General features: G+C 50.4%; 1 protein-coding gene and 1 pseudogene across 1 annotated transcript; one reads left to right on the top strand and one right to left on the bottom strand.

Annotated features, from left to right (window-relative positions):
- The first annotated feature begins 12,464 nt into the window (after positions 1-12,464).
- LOC136154352 (transcription factor SPT20 homolog pseudogene) lies at positions 12,465-14,470 on the top strand (annotated as a pseudogene).
- LOC136154350 (uncharacterized) lies at positions 14,469-16,677 on the bottom strand. The gene is made up of 2 exons (XM_065916662.1): positions 14,558-16,677; positions 14,469-14,481 (listed from the first exon to the last, which is right to left on the bottom strand). Exons 1-2 carry the CDS (start codon positions 16,675-16,677, stop codon positions 14,469-14,471), a joined length of 2,133 nt encoding a protein of 710 aa, XP_065772734.1.
- Between the last annotated feature and the right edge of the window lie 677 nt (positions 16,678-17,354).

Below are 17,354 nucleotides of genomic sequence, written 5' to 3'. Positions count from 1 at the left end.
CTTAGAACTACCGGGTTCCCCTGAGACCAGGAACAGGTCTCTCCCTGTTGCTGGTTGCCTCATACTAGGTTCTGTTCCTTCCTTGCAAAGTCAGCCAGATTTCCTCAACACTTAGATCAGAAAGGCTCTAGATTTCATTCATCCAGAATGCAGTAGATCACAAAACCAGGATAGGTAGGAGAAAAGCAAACTGGAATATCCCTCAGTTCAGCAAAATATAGGAATTGGCTGATGAAGGAAAAAGTTAACACTTAAAAGAATTTCCAAATGCCCATTATGGTAACAAATAGTTATTTGTTATATTTCTCTTCTTTTTCCCCCCTAATTTGCTGCTCTTGCAGGATCCCTCCTAAATGCTAGTTTTAATTCTCTGTAGTAGTTGATAAAAGTTATACACATTCTTGTGGATGGATTGAGTGCCATCATAGCACTATCCAGATAGGCTTCTGCTCATTTCTGAGGTACAAGAAACATTGACTTTATCTTTCTTTTTTTGAATTAACTTACTTGGAAATAATTTCAAATTCAAAAATTTGTCAAAATAAACATTGTACAAAGAATCCTGTATGTCCTTTTCAGGATATACCTGAATTTACCCAGATTCACCTATTCTCCGCCCTTCCCTCTTTGCAAATTTCATACGTCATAGCCCTGGATCCCTAAATATTTTAGTGTGTACTTCGGAATGATGGAGATGGTCTCTTACATAACCACAGTACAGTTACAGACTGATTTGATGCCAGACATTGGGTTTATTGTTAGGTGCTGGATTTAAGTAATATTTGTAATATTCTCTAATTTTTGGTAAATAATTTTGTGCTTTCCTCTGGGATGCAGGTAAGTTACTTGGAAATAATTTGATTCTTTCCAATTTTGCTTTTCAGCTTTGTTAGGCTAGACCAGACCAGAGTAGCCTTTAGGTTAGGCCTAGTTTATAAGCCCAATAGTGATCTCACCGTTGGGCTAATACCTTTCTAAGTACTCTGCCTAAGGCCCACATAGTAAGAGGGTTCTTCAGCCTGGCTGCTGGGAAGATGAACTGTTCCCAAGCCTGTGCAATCTCCAAGAAGTCTGCCATCTGATACTTTTGGAAGAGAATTCCCCTGGCCTCAGGCAGTTTCCTTAGAAACTCATGCACAGATCAGCACTTTGGGGGCTTCCCTGATAGCTCAGTTGGCAAAGAATCCGCCTGCAATGCAGGAGACCCCGGTTTGATTCCTAGGTCGGGAAGATCCACTAGGCTACCAACTCCAGTATTCTTGGGCTTCCCTTGTGGCTCAGCTGGTAAAGAATCTGACCGCAATGCGGGAGACCTGGGTTGGATCCCTGGGTTGGGAAGATTCCCCGGAGAAGGGAAAGGCTACCCACTCCAGTATTCTGGCCTGGAGAATTCCATGGACTAGGACATGACTGAACGACTTTCACTTTCACTTTTCAAGCTGATGATTCAAGGGAGCCCCTCTGCAAACCTCCAGTGTTCTATCTCCATGCAGCACTCTCCTATCTGGTCCTTTGCCCTGCGAATCCTGGCCACGGTGGCCTCTCCAAATTCTCAATTATGTCTCAACTCAGAAAGACTGGGGGCTCTGTTTGCATTTCCCTCTATATGCTGAGGTTAGAAACTGCAGGGGCAATTAGAAGGTTCACCTTGTTTGTTTCTCCGCTCTTAGGGATCTCAGTCCTGTGCTGCCTGTTCCAAAGTCTGTGAACCATCATTTCATTTTATCTGATTCTTGAGTTGTTTAAGGTAGGAGGGTGAAGCTGGTCCCTGTTACCTCATCATGGCCAGAACGATGTTTTTGTCTAATCTACTGTCCATATTTCAATTTTGTCAGTTGACCTAATAATGCCCTTTGTAGTATTTTCACTTTCCCCATAGTATGGTGTTCAGTCTAGGCTCAGATGTTGTATTTAGCTGTCATATCTTTTAGACTCCTTTAACCTGGAACATTTCCACAGCCTTTCTTTATCTTTCATGACACTGAAAGAATATCGCACCACTTCCTTTTCCGTGTTTTGTGTCTGGCTGATGTTTCCTCAGGATCAGATTCAGATTATACATTTTCAGTCAAAATACTGCCTAAATGACATATATCCTTTTTGGGGTATCACCTCTGGAGCTACATGATGTCCATCTCTCCTTCACTGGTGATGTTAATTTTGGTCACCTGGTCTAGGTGTTGTCTACTTTTTCCACTGTATAATTACTATTTTTTCCTTCCCCTGCTACTAGTGAATAATCTCTGGCAATATACTGAACAACCATGGAAATATCCTGCCCATCAAAATTTTCTTTAGTGTCCATTGATGATCCTTGCCTGATCAAGGCTAAATGATAATCTTCCAGCTCTAGGACTTCCTCCACATTGACCAGGCAGTGCTTGGCATTCTATTAATGCGCACTTAGTTGCTCAGTCATGTCCAACTCTTTGCAACCCCATGGACTGTAGCCCACCAGGCTCCTCTGTCCATGGGGATTCTCCAGGCAAGGATACTTATAAGCAAGCCCTTCTCCACTTACCCATTTATCTGCCTGTTTTTCCATTGTTTTATAATTCAATATCATAATGAATTATTTCGGTGCTCGAACTGTCTAAGATTTAGCCAGCTGAAACCCATTTAATCTGACTCCTCTGCACTTGTGGCATGTCCCTATCATTTTTCAGATCATTTCTTTACTTCCTGACACATCGCGATATTCCACACTCATCTTCAATCAATCGTGCTCCTTCCCTGGAGTCAGCCAGAGAAACATAGTTTTAAACTGTGAAACGAACCTCTGATATACACAACTGGCTTTCTTCAAGATCTTAATCCAGGGAAAAAGAAAAAGTTCTCTCTGACAACCACGTCATTTAAACTTGTGTCCCATACCGTTTAATCAGGCAGCACAATAATTGGTGAAGCCACGATACACAAAGCTGCCTACAAACCCATTAAAACGGAAAATATTTGGAATATGAGTTATACCCTCTTCTATCCATAAAAGTTACTCACAAGTCAGTTCACATATAGTTAATTTACTTATCATTCTGGATCACCCAAGTTTCATTTATTAGTTAATATATTTTACATTGCACTTCATAAGCATCCGCTGTGTTAGATAACACAGTTAAATAACCCAATTTCTTCATCTTTTCCAGTACCCATGCCATTCACTGTGTGACTTTACACCTCTTTCCATCAAAAGGCCAAATATACAAGCTCAGTCCCTAAGTTTCAGTTGAGCCATGTGGCTTGCTTTGATCAATGGTAGATATATGACACAGGAGAGGCTTGTAAAAGTGCTTCTGCAACGGGGCCTGTTCTCATGCAATCTTGCACCCCTGCCATTTCCATGAGAAGGATACGTCTGGGTTAATCACCCTTTTCCAGCCCTGCTGGGATCAGTCAATGTCCCAGGCATGTGAATTCAGCCAGCATCAGCAAAGCTGCCCAGGAAGCCCAGCCTAGATTAGCTAAACCCTACAGATTTATGAAAAATAAATATTTATTGTCATATACCACAGAGGTTTGTGATATTTATTATGAGGCAAATGCTAACTAATCTATTAGCTAATGTAATACTCAAATATCCCTCACTAGGTAGGTAAATGGATCTCATTATCCTCACCACAGATGTGGAAGTGAGACTCAGAAATCAAACGATCTGATGATAGTCACCTAGCAGGTAGGTGGGAGAACAGTATCTCGGAACCTCGGTCTTCAGAGTTGGATTTCAGGGCTCTTCCCACTGCATCTCTTAGTAAAGCTGCCTTTGGAAGAATGGAATTTAAAGGCATTCCTGTGGAGTCACATGCTTAGTCAGGGGGCCCTTGACAAGTGGTTGCTGAGCTGCACTCTTCAGCTTGACCACCTAAGACTATAGCTGCTTTACCCTTCCTGCCTGGAAACCACCAAACTTGGGGCAGAGGGCAGAATGGCATGTGTCATTATAATTGGTCATAGTAGTAGCCAGTTCCCACTCCAGTACTCTTGCCTGGAAAATCCCAAGGACGGAGGAGCCTGGTAGGCTGCAGTCCATAGGGTCGCTAAGAGTCAGACACGACTGAGCGGCTTCACTTTCACTTTTCACTTTCATGCATTGGAGAAGGAAATGGCAACCCACTCCAGTGTTCTTGCCTGGAGAATCCCAGGGACAGGGGAGCCTGGTGGGCTGCCGTATATGGGGTCGCAGAGAGTCCGACACGACTGAAGCGACTTAGCAGCAGCAGCAGTAGCCAGTTAATTTTCTGTCCCCAAAGCTATAACCATTTGAGTTCAACTCACAATGCCAACTGAAAAGTATATCCATGTTCTTTTGAGTAAAGAACTCACTTCATTTTAAAACAACAACCAAACAAAATAAGAATTACAGAACTGTAATTAAAGCCTAGAGTTGGATAAAGCAGGGTTATTACCTTTTCTTAATATCTTCCCACAGGGGAAAAAGAATTTTAAGTTCTTTTTTGTACCACCATGAAAGAACTAAAATTTTCTTTAGCTTAGAAAGTAGCAACAGGCAGTGCACTGGGCGGTCCGTGGATGTGTCTCTTGCTACAACAGTGTTTGTTTGGACGGAACAGACCCAGGAGCGCCCCTCGCTCCAGCCTCCAACCACCCTCCAACCTCTTTTCCAGTCACAACCTTCAGAATCAGCCCCTCAGCTACCCTCAGCCACCCAGACCACCAACACCATTTTTTACCTTGACCTCCTAGATTCGTCAGAATGACTCCACCGAGGTGGAGGCCCTAGCCACCACCTGGTCACCCTGCATCTGTGGGCCTCGCGCACCAACCTCTCTCTAGGCTTCTGTTTCCACCATGATCACGTGGCTCTGGGACGTGGCGGCCCCCTTGTCCCCAAACTGGCCCAGGAGAAGCTCGAGAGTGCCCAGCATCTCTTGAAAATGCAAGACCAGTCTACGGCCATACCACCCTGAACGCGCCCGATCTAGTCTGATCTCGGAAGCTAAGCAGGGTCGGGCCTGGTTAGTACTTGGATGGGAAAATGCAAGACCAGCAAGGCGGCCGCGCCCTCTCCCAGGACCGCCGGCGCATCTCAGGCTGAGTGGGGTCAAGCCCAGGACGCCGCGGAGGCCACCGAGCTCGGGGACGAGCATCCGAACCAGGCCGTCATGGACCTGCAGGCCCGGGGCTCTCCCCGCGCAGCCCCCACCTCCGTCACTTCCGGGAGAGCCGCGTCCTAGGTGAGCCGCTGAAACTCGTCAGGAAGATGGGCGACCGCCTGACCGACCTCCGCAGGCTGGCTGGTCTCTTCAAAAGGCTCACCCGCAAGCACCACCAGGAGCCGCCTGGGCCCAGCGGGCTTGGAGGAGCCCCTCTGGCGTCAGAGCTTCTGCCTGAAGCCCCTCTCTGCAGCCACGAGGCAGCTTTTTAACCACCCCAGAGCCCTCTCCCAAGCCTCGCACCAATGAAAACAAGACAGCTTTTTGCCGGGGGGGGGGGGGGGGGGGGTACCAAGAATCACATTGGTTCAGAATGGACATCAGTTCAGGCACTCAGTCGTGTCTGATTCTTTGCGACCCCATGGACTGCAGCACACCAGGCTTCCCTGTCCATCACCAGAATGGACATAGATGCCCACTGACAGATGAATGGAAAAAGAAGATGTGGTACATACACACAATGAAACTTTACTCAGCCATAAAAAAATAATGAAATAATGCCACTTGTAGCAACATGGATGGACTTATAGATCATCATACTAAGGGAAGTAAGTCAGAGAAATACAAATATATATCACTTATATATGGAATCTTTAAAAATTATACAGAACCAATGAATTGGCTAGATCATATTAATCACTGGGATACTTATTAAATTACAGACAGCTGGACCCTACCACAAACCTCCTTAAAAATAATATCCAGGGAGGGAACCTGGGATTTCTTATTTTTGATAAGAAATCAGGTGATTCTTATGCTCAGCCAAGTTTGCATTTAGCTGATGCAGAGACAGAGAAGGATTATAAATTGTGATTTTTAAAATGGTTACTTCCAGTTCTGATGCATTAAGAAAATCACTCATCTTCCCTGGACCTCAGTGTTCTCATCTGTAAAACTGTCACTGGACCAGATGCTGTCTGGAAGAGACAAATAAGAGCTAGAAGACTAAAATGAAGTTTGAAAGTATTGGTTCTCAATCCTGGCTACATACACATTAGAATGCTCTGAGAAGCTTTTGGAAGTGAAGGATGCCTAGGTACCACCCAGAGCAATGCAACAGAATCTCTGGGTGTGATTCCAGATGTTGCTAGTTTTAAAATCCCCCCATGACTTTAATGAATAGCTACAGGTATAAACCTCTGCTCTAAAGACTGCTGTCATCGAGCAAGACGATTCTGATGAGTCTCCAGACTCCTATCTCCTTGTCTGTAAACTGCGAAGCATGGGCTTTCCTGGTGGCTCAGTGGTAAAGAATCCGCCTGCAGGAGATGTGGGTTCAATCCCTGGGTTGGGAAGATCCTCTGGAGAAGGAAATGGCAACCCACTCCAGTATTATTTCCTGGAGAATTCCATGGACAGAGGAACCTAACAGGCTACAAGTCCACAGGGTTGCAAAGTCAGACACAACTGAGCAACTCGACGACAACAAACTGGGAAGCACATCACCCACCTTATGCGGCACACTGCTCCTATTTATGGAGTGTCTACTGTGATGATGCTAAGCAGTCTTGATCTACATTAAATAATCTGCTATAACCCAGGATGAAAACTCTCAGCTTAATGAAGGAAATTCAAAACAAAGGCACTGCCAGTGCTGACGTCACTGTCCACAATAAGAAGGACCAGTGGACATTTTTGTGATGGGGAGACATGTATGCCGGGATTGGGGAAACTCACTAAAGAGAGCACTCCGAGAAAGTGGTTCTTTCTAAAGTGAATTCCAGGACAGTTTTCATTGGCACTCAGCGTGAGGTTGCTGGCTTTCCAAAGAAAACTCACCTGGTGATTGGTAGGCTGGGCAGACAGAAGACGGGGTAGCAAGGGGACCTGCGCTCTTGTTGAATTACCCTTTTTGAATGGGTTGGCCTATCAATTGATCACCACATTCTTTATTCATCTTTGGTTCCTTGAGGGATCACAAAAGCAGAGAAAATGATGAAAGGAAACAGCTGGGAAGTGGCATCTGAGGGTTTTAGGAAGGAAAAGGCCTTTCTTGAACAGCTGAATTGAGTCTTTTAACTCCCCTGGTGGTTTAATTGTACACAGTTTTCGAGGGGGAATGTTCCTCGTCATCCACAGACTGAGTCCTGGAGGCTGACTCAGCTTCTACCACCTGGCCATGTAGCACTGCAGAGTGGTCTTTTACTGGGTGGTGACTTTTCCTTCACTCCTGAGAAAGTTGTAAGGTAGGTGAAATATGTCTTCCTGGCCACACAAGTCTCTGGTCTTTTTCTCACCTCCCTCAAACAGCCTATGCTTTCTCTCCTCCCTCAGAAAAAAAAAAAAAAAAAAAACCACCACACAGGTTCTCAGGAATGGTCTAAAGTTCATCTACTGTTTTAGAAAGTTGAAAGACCTTCTGAAACCCGTCCATGGTTCTCCTAGTAAAAAACTTTGGGACTTCCCTGATGGTACAGTGGATGGGAGTCTGCCTATCAAGGTAGGAGACACAGATTCGATCCCTGGTCCAGGAGGATTCCACATGCCTGGAGCAACTAAGCCCATGCACCACAACTACTGAGCCCCAGCTCTAGAGCCTACAAGCTGAAACTACTAAATCTTGTGCACCTAAAACCTGTGCTCTGCAACAAGAAGCCACTGCAATGAGAAGCCTGTGCACTGCAACGAGAGAGCAGTCCGGACTGCCAAACCTAGAAAAAGTCCGCATGCAACAACAAAGACCCAACATAGCCAACAATAAACAAAAATTTAAAAATTAAAGCAGCACATATTAAAAAAACAAACAATTTTGACTCAAAATTTCAGGTATCAAGGAGATACCAGAGGAGAGCTGTTTTTTGAGCCAGGAACTCTAATGTTTCACTGCCAAACAAACAAGTTTGGGTAGCAGATCAGGAGTTGGGTTTGGGCATATTAAATTTAAAATTCCTATTAGGTAACCAGGTAGAGATTTTTAATAGGAAATTTGATATGAGTCTGTAGTTCAGGGGAGAATTCCAGGCTGGAGATATAAACTGAGAAACCATCTATGTTTTAAAGCCATGAGCCTAGATGAAATCACTGAAGTACTGACTGTAAACAGAGAAAAGTGAGGGAAGGAGTGAGTTCAGGGACGGTCTGACATTATGAAAGCAAAATGAAGCACAGAGAACATACACTGAAAGAGCAAATACTGAGTGAAGATCAAAGAAAAATTATTGAAATAAGCAAAAATTCTCAATTGTGGAATAAAGCTGAAAAATTGGGAAATTGTTAGTGACTGTTATCAGGCAGATGAATTTAAAAGGAAAATCTCTGCTAGTATGTTTCTGAAAATCTACTTTCTAAAGATCTAATGATATTTTTGTTTGCATCTCTCCTATTAGCCAGAGACTCTACATATTAATTTGGTCCAATGGAAAGTTTAGAGAATTAGCAAGATAATTTGGGGCCAACCATAAAATTAATCCCAGCAAAACACAAACAAAAAAGTTAAAAGTCACATCGAATCATTTGAGCTGTCCTAGAAATTAAGATTCGAAGTGTTTTGTGGTTTATAGATTGCTGCTTCATTTCTCCAAACCCAACTGTTTTGTGATACCTTGGGGTCATGATGCTTGTTTGTTTGTTGTGTAGTAGCTAACTCGAATCCGACTCTTTGCAACCCCATGGACTGTAGCTCACCAGGCTCCTCTGTCCATGGGATTTCCCAGGCAAGAATACTGGAGTGAGTTGCCATGCCCTCCTCCAGGGGATCTTCCCGACCCTGGAATTGAACCCAAGTCTCCTGCTTGGCAATCAGATTCTTTATCACTGAGCCATCAGGGAAGCCAAGGATGCTACTAAACGCCCGACATTGCCCAGGACAGTCCCCTGCAACAATGACAACAAGCAGAGGCTGAGAAACCATGACTCAGGCTATGGTTATTTATCTCAAGGAGTGTATAACAGAGCAATAAAACCAGAAAAACATCCAATTTCAGTAAACTGATAAAAAGACACACAAGTGGAGAAAGGTGGAAGGGGAGAGACAGTTCAAGAAAAAAGAAATATGCAGTGCAACACTTACGGGTTCTGAGAAGTTCTTAGATCCATGAAACAACTAGTAGATGTGGCAGGACAGAATGATGTAAGAGGCTGTGGGAGTGATCTCCGCTCACATAATCTCACAGAGCTACAACATTCCCTGGGATTTGCTTTATTGAATCTGGGGCCTGATCACAGGGTAACACATGGAGTCTCAACACGAGTGATGGAGAATTAAAACTGGATGAGACCTGGATTCCCAGTCGGGGAACTAAGATCCCACAAAAAAAAAAAAACTGGATGAGACCGACGAAAAATGTCTTGTCACCTTCTGCAATCTGTGATGTCTGCAGAACCAAGGCTCTGCCTGGTTCATCTAATTCCCTGCAGCAGGGAAGAGGTGGTAAAAACCTAGCCCTAGACCTCAGTGGGTGGAGAACAGACGAGCTGACTACTGTAAATTAGGCAACTTTTCTTGCAATTAGTTCTCTTCCTCCTCCAGCACATCTTAATCTGGCCATGGGTTTTCCCAGCATGTGCATCTGTGTCTGCTGTAGGGGATAGCAGCAGTTGGAGTCCTTATATTCATGCTCATGCATGTGTTTTGAAGGCTTCAAGGATGGTGTGCACTGTGAAAATTTTCAAAAACCTTCATCCTGTGGAAAGACCGGGCAATTAGGGAGCTCAGGGGCAGGGGGTGGCTGAGCCATGAGAAGCCCTGGCAGGCCAACCAGAGCTCACTGGGACACACCCACGGCTGGGCTCAGAGCCTCAGCCAGTGCACATGTGGCCAGACTGCCTTGGGGGTCGTCCCCCTGAGGAGTAAGGCGAGGATTGCACTCCCCACTGTCGACCTGGTGGGCTGTCGCAGCTGACAAAACCTCATGTGAAATCACCCATTTCACTTGGAGGCAGAAGAGTCTCATGTGTCCACATGCGCAGATACATTACATGGCACACTCTCTGCATCATCGAGAATGATGGCCGAATGCTTCCACTTCTCTGCAGCCACAGGCGGAGCCCATGCTGCCAGGGCCCTGCCCATGCCCCCGCGGTCCTGGCACCCTGGACACGAGCACTGAGCATCACCGCAGACACTCCTGACACTCGCTGAGGGCATTCCAGCCACAGTAGCACGGCGGCACTCGTATGTGGCAACCCAGAGGGATCGGGAATCCGGCCCCCAGGACTGTCCTCGGCCGATGAGAGAGAGGAGTGGATGATATGCATCCCGGCTTCTGTGCCTCTAGGTAGGACCACCCGACGCTTGTTCCGCACGGTCTCCCAAAGCCCCCCAGCAGGCACCAGCTGTCCCCAGCAGCCTTCTGCTCCTGACTGTGCCTTTTATCACCTTCTTCCCCAGTCCTGACTCAGCTGCCCTTCCCCTGCCCAGAGTTTCTCAGGATGAACTCCAAATAAACTCCTTGCACTCGAATCCTCTTGTCAGGGATGGCTCCTGGGGACCCCGCCCAAAGACAGTCCCCACAACAATTGAGCCTCTATCCATCCCAGAGGAGAGGGGGCAGATACACCTCTACTGAGAGAGGGGTACCCGGGGACATCAGCTGAGAGGCTGACTGGGATCAAGTTCATGGTTTACAGAGCAGGGGACCTCAGGGTTCCGACCCCAGGAAAAGATATGCGCCCCCCCCCAATGATATCAGGCAACACCTGGAGCCATGTTTTGTTCTTCTGACAGGGATGAAAGCTATTGGCATCTAGTGGGTAAGGCCAGGGATGCTAGCAGGCATCTTGCGGTGCCCAGGAAAGTTCCCCCTAACAAATGTCACTAGCGCCAAGACTGAGACCCCCTGGCAGAGAACACACAACAGTCAGAGGACCTGGCTCTGGGCAGTTGGCTCATCCCTAAAAGCAGGAGGGTGGGCAGGGGGTCCTGAAACCAATCACCTGGTGATACCAAGGGATGACTTATACACTTGCCCCAAGACAACTGACATGCCAGGAGACAATGACGCCTGTCCAGTTCTAAACAAGGAACATGCTTCAGGAACTCTTAGTCAAGGAGTTATTAGTCCTATTTCAATAGATTGTATCTACTCTAATATGTAATTATCATAATTGCTATTGGTCAGAAAAACATTTATTTTATAGTAGTCTGTAATTCAGGAGTTTCACCAATTGATTTTGGATTCTTCTCAGTTGTGACTCTTCAGAGTGAATATCCTATTATCATTATGTTTAAATCTAAACATCAAAAGGTTTAGGAAAAAAAAAGCTTGTTCAAAAGGCTGGCAGATTTCAAGGCAACAGTATTAATAGAAAACAATGACCTATAAAGTATCTAGGACTCAGTCATATCCTTCTAAACCATCCCTAGGACCGTAGTTATGGTCTACAGTTAGAGTAATCATTTAAACTGTCCTGCCAGCACCAGGAACAATAGTTCTCAACCCTGTCAGACACAAACCACCTTTTAAAACAGTTTAATCCTGAACTGCAATTGCTAGACAATATAACTTAGCTACCACACGCTAAAAGCCCTTTCTGAAATAGCTAGGGAAATTAAAGAATGTCGTGTTACCATGCACATCTCTATGAAAAGCATCAGGCAGATCACGGGAAGAGTCATTGAAGAATTCTGATGCTTGCGCCAAATACAGCAAGTGTCCCTGGAGTCAAGAGGTAGGAACTGGGTGTGTTAAACTGGCGATGGACAGCAGGAGCAGTCCTGCCCTTGGGAACAAACAAATGACTCCTAAAACAGTGGGTAAATTTTGGTGACATGATCGCTAAGGAAAGAAACGACCACTTTTCATGATCTTCCCAGCAACTGATTACCATGGAAATTGGTGTGTATTAAAGCCGTACAAAAAAATGATGGATTTTTACGTTGGCCACTTGTAGTTTGGGATGCTTGCTTTCAAGGTTACATGAAGAGGGTCTGTCGCCACCCAGCAGTTGGCACAAGTGCGGTTTCAGACCCGGAAGTGCTGGCTGCAGGCCGGGCGTCCAGGAGGTAATTGAATGATGAGACCAGAATCTGCGACCTGCGCATGCGCACCTAGCGGGCGCTGTGCCGGTGGGTGGGGGCATGGGGAACCGCTTCCATCCACTTCCGGTCCATCTGCAGGAGCGCGAGGCTAGACCAGTGTTGGATTTCCCCAAATCGCAGGTATTTGGCATGCTGCTTGTTGGGGGGGTGGTGGCGGGGGCGGGTTTCTTGGTATTCATTTTGAGATACGCTGCTCACTCCACAGTGGAGTGGCTGCGTTTGCAAGATTGCACATCGATATTTCAGGTAAGAGATTTCTCTTGGTTCGTCGCCCACTTCCATGTTCTCTTCTTACAGGGTCCCCATCTTGTATGATCATGCAGCAGGCTCTAGAGCAAGCTTTGGATCATGCAGAGTATGTCATTGCAACTGCCCAACAAAGACCGCCGAAAAGGAAATACTCATCGAGCGGAGAGACGTCTCTCCAGGAAAAACTGTATGACATTTATGTTGAAGAATGTGAAGAAGAGCCTGAGGGTAAGGAGGACTTAAGAAGCAACGTGAACCTGTTAGAGAAGCTCCTTAGGAGAGAGTCATTGCCCTGTTTGGTGATCAACTTGTACCCAGGAAAGCAGGGCTATTCCCTGATGCTCAAGGGGGAAGATGGATCACTTTCGGAGAGCATTCGACTGCCTTATGGAGAACGGGAATTTCTCGAATATTTGGATGCTGAAGAATTGCCTCCTGTTTTGGTGGATCTCCTGGATAAGGCTGCGGTTAACGTTTTTCATCAGGGGTGTGTCATAGCAGAGATACGGGACTACAGGCAGTCCAGTGCCGGGGAACCTCCGCGTTACCAGAGCAGGCATGTTCTCTTACGTCCCACCATGCAGACGTTAGTTTGCGATGTAGAGGCCATAGCCAGCGATGACCAGAACTGGACCCAGGAGGACAAACTTTTGCTTGAGAGCCAGCTGATCTTGGCTACAGCGGAACCACTGTGTCTAGACCCTTCTGTATCAGTAGCCTGCACTGCAAACAGACTGCTCTATAACAAACAAAAGCTGAACACTATTCCCATGAAAAGGAGTCTCAAGAGGTTTTCTGTGCCCACTCTGAATCAGCAACAGGAGCAACAGGAGCTGTCCCATTGTCCACCTCCTCCTGAGCTAAGAATCCCGACTTCTTGCAAAAATATAAGCGAAAGTAAAGCAAATCAACTGTATGACCTCAAAATTTCTAAAGCAGGCAAGTGTGTAGATACGGGGAAACAGAGACCCTGTAACTTGGCCGTCCCTTCTCAAGTGGATGTGCAGAAATATGCTAAAGGGAAGAAGTCTGTCAGATATGAGGAGTCACAACCAACCCAGGAGGTACTAGGTGATCCTGCAGTTGGATGTGAGGCTGCCTACCAATCCCAGGCAACAAGGCTGACCGTCAGGCAGCCAGCTGATAACTCACTTGCCACTGGAAATGGGTCTGAGAAAGAAGCCACAAGGGAGAGAGAGCCGTGTCTGCCCCAGTCCTCCACAGATGACCACTTCAAGAGTCCCCTGCCCAAGCCACAGACTGATGCTGGGAGAGTGGTCAGGCAGTCTAAGCAACTGGTCCACAAGAGCACCCAGTGTCCAGTGCAGACGTCACCCAGCTCCAGTGGCTCAGCCCGGCTCAGGCAGCCTTCTCCAGGGACACAGTCAGCACAGCCTAGGATTGCTTCCATTCCGTCCTCAGTGCCAGGCTGGGGAGCCAGACCTCCACCCCCACTCAAGAGACGTCCCTGGAGCCCAGAGACGAGCTCCTGCGGTGACAGCTTTACCTCACAGCAGGCGGGCAGCTCTCAGGCCCGCCCATCTCCTGGCCCTGCTCCTCAGCCACCCAGCCTTTCCCAGAGATCGTCTGTGCCGCTGAACAGAGGTAGCTCGCTTCCTGCGGCTGCCCCATCCACCACAGGCGCATTACAAAGAACCCTGAACGTCCAGGTCACGACCATCTCCCCTGGCCTGAATGTCATCAAAGTAGTGGGCCCCTTTTGCTGTAGCGAGGCCTCAGGGAGAGGGTATTCCCCGAGGGCCCCCGCTCCCGTGGGGATCCAGCCGGGCCAGCCGCCCACAGCTCAGCCACTGAACCTGAAGCCCATAGCACTACTGGGGCCTCTTCAGCCTGCTTCTCTTCCTTCTCCTCCTCCTCCTCCCAGATCGGGTCAGGTGATTTTGAAAGACGCTTCTGATCTGAAGTCCTTTACTCTGGTGCAGCTCCCCCAGGGGTCGGTGGTCTGGAGCAGCCAGAAGTTGCCCTCGCAGCTGTACCTCTACCCGCTGCTTCTCCAGCAGCCCTCGCCGCAGCCCTGCCCCGTGAGTCATCGGCAGCCGGCGGAACAGCCTTCAGGTATACAGGCTCCAGGTGCAGAGACCCCACGGGCACAGGCTCCAGGGGCACAGGCTCCAGGGGCAGAGACCCCACGGGAACAGGCCTCAATGCCACAGGCTCCAGGGGCAGAGACCCCACGGGCACAGGCCTCAATGCCACAGGCTCCAGGGGCAGAGACCCCACGGGCACAGGCCTCAATGCCACAGGCTCCAGGGGCACAGACCCCAGGGGCACAGGCCTCAATGCCACAGGCTCCAGGGGCACAGACCCCAGGGGCACAGGCCTCAATGCCACAGGCTCCAGGGGCACAGACCCCAGGGGCACAGGCCTCAGGGCCACAGGCTCCAGGGGCACAGACCCCACGGGCACAGGCCTCAATGCCACAGGCTCCAGGGGCAGAGACCCCACGGGCACAGACGTCAATGCCACAGGCTCCAGGGGCACAGACCCCAGGGGCACAGGCCTCAATGCCACAGGCTCCAGGGGCAGAGACCCCACGGGCACAGGCCTCAGGGCCACAGGCTCCAGGGGCAGAGACCCCACGGGCACAGGCCTCAGGGCCACAGGCCCCAGGGGCACAGACCCCACGGGCACAGACCCCACGGGCACAGGCTCCAGGGGCACAGGCCTCAGGGCCACAGGCCCCAGGGGCACAGACCCCACGGGCACAGACCCCACGGGCACAGGCTCCAGGGGCAGAGACCCCACGGGCACAGGCCTCAATGCCACAGGCTCCAGGGGCACAGACCCCAGGGGCACAGGCCTCAATGCCACAGGCTCCAGGGGCACAGACCCCAGGGGCACAGGCCTCAATGCCACAGGCTCCAGGGGCACAGACCCCAGGGGCACAGGCCTCAGGGCCACAGGCTCCAGGGGCACAGACCCCACGGGCACAGGCCTCAGGGCCACAGGCTCCAGGGGCACAGACCCCACGGGCACAGGCCTCAGGGCCACAGGCCCCAGGGGCACAGACCCCACGGGCACAGACCCCATGGGCACAGGCCTCAATGCCACAGGCTCCAGGGGCACAGATCCCAGGGGCACAGGCCTCAATGCCACAGGCTCCAGGGGCAGAGACCCCATGGGCACAGGCCTCAATGCCACAGGCTCCAGGGGCACATACCCCAGGGGCACAGGCTCCAGGGGCACAGACCCCACGGGCACAGGCCTCAGGGCCACAGATCCCAGGGGCAGAGACCCCACGGGCACAGACGTCAATGCCACAGGCTCCAGGGGCACAGACCCCATGGGCACAGGCCTCAGGGCCACAGATCCCAGGGGCAGAGACCCCACGGGCACAGGCCTCAGGGCCACAGGCCTCAGGGCCACAGGCCCCATGGGCATGGGCCTCAGGGCTACAGATCCCAGGGGCAGAGACCCCACGAGCACAGACCTCAGTGCCACAGGCTCCAGGGGCACAGACCCCACGGGCACAGGCCTCAGGGCCACAGGCCCCAGGGGCACAGACCCCACGGGCACAGACCCCACGGGCACAGGCTCCAGGGGCAGAGACCCCACGGGCACAGGCCTCAATGCCACAGGCTCCAGGGGCACAGACCCCAGGGGCACAGGCCTCAATGCCACAGGCTCCAGGGGCACAGACCCCAGGGGCACAGGCCTCAATGCCACAGGCTCCAGGGGCACAGACCCCACGGGCACAGGCCTCAGGGCCACAGGCTCCAGGGGCACAGACCCCACGGGCACAGGCCTCAGGGCCACAGGCTCCAGGGGCACAGACCCCACGGGCACAGGCCTCAGGGCCACAGGCCCCAGGGGCACAGACCCCACGGGCACAGACCCCATGGGCACAGGCCTCAATGCCACAGGCTCCAGGGGCACAGATCCCAGGGGCACAGGCCTCAATGCCACAGGCTCCAGGGGCACATACCCCAGGGGCACAGGCTCCAGGGGCACAGACCCCACGGGCACAGGCCTCAGGGCCACAGATCCCAGGGGCAGAGACCCCACGGGCACAGACGTCAATGCCACAGGCTCCAGGGGCACAGACCCCATGGTCACAGGCCTCAGGGCCACAGATCCCAGGGGCAGAGACCCCACGGGCACAGGCCTCAGGGCCACAGGCCCCATGGGCATGGGCCTCAGGGCTACAGATCCCAGGGGCAGAGACCCCACGAGCACAGACCTCAGTGCCACAGGCTCCAGGGGCACAGACCCCACGGGCACAGGCCTCAGGGCCACAGATCCCAGGGGCACAGACCCCATGGTCATGGGCCTCAGGGCCACAGATCCCAGGGGCAGAGACCCCACGGGCACAGACCTCAGGGCCACAGATCCCAGGGGCAGAGACCCCACGGGCACAGACCTCAGGACCACAGTGTTCGGGTTTACAGGCTCTAGGGGCACTGGGCACTGCCTGGCCCAATGTCACTGTCCGCGTCCAGTCAACAATGCTCCTTCACCTCCGACGGCAGCAGGACCCCCTGCAGCCCCGGGTGCCTGGGTTGTCTCCGCCAGGCTCTGGCCAGAGCCACCCTGCACTGAGGATCTTGCATCACAGGATCCAGGCCTTGACCGACCCGCGCCAGCCGATTTACTGGAGGGTAATGCAGTGCCCAGTGGATGCAGACCCCGCAGACCCCACAGCCCCCACCGCCCCCACCGCGCCACCCCCTCAGGGCCCCAATTCAGGCAGCCAGACCGCAGGGACCCCGGAGGGAGGCCCCCCAGCCACCCCCAAGCCCTGAGGCCTGTCTGGTTTTCTCTCTTTAAAAAAAATCCCAAGAGCAGCAATCAAATGAATCCCGAGTGTCAACCTCACTTGGGTTATTTTTTAATGTGCCACTATTTTACATTCTTAGATGTGCAGACCTTCCTCAGAGGCACAATTTTTACATACAAGCCCTGAAGGTCTTTAATAAACTGGGATTATTTCACCTAAG

Source organism: Muntiacus reevesi, chromosome X (assembly GCF_963930625.1).
Source record: "Muntiacus reevesi chromosome X, mMunRee1.1, whole genome shotgun sequence".
NCBI lineage: Eukaryota > Metazoa > Chordata > Mammalia > Artiodactyla > Cervidae > Muntiacus > Muntiacus reevesi.
Note: the sequence above shows the minus strand (reverse complement) of the source record. Positions and strands in the feature narration are given on the sequence as shown.

What these genes read in the sequence shown, in the direction of transcription:
- LOC136154350 (XM_065916662.1), bottom strand. Translation starts at nt 16,677, where the DNA reads ATGGGGTCTGTGCCCCTGGGATCTGTGGCCCTGAGGCCTGTGCCCGTG.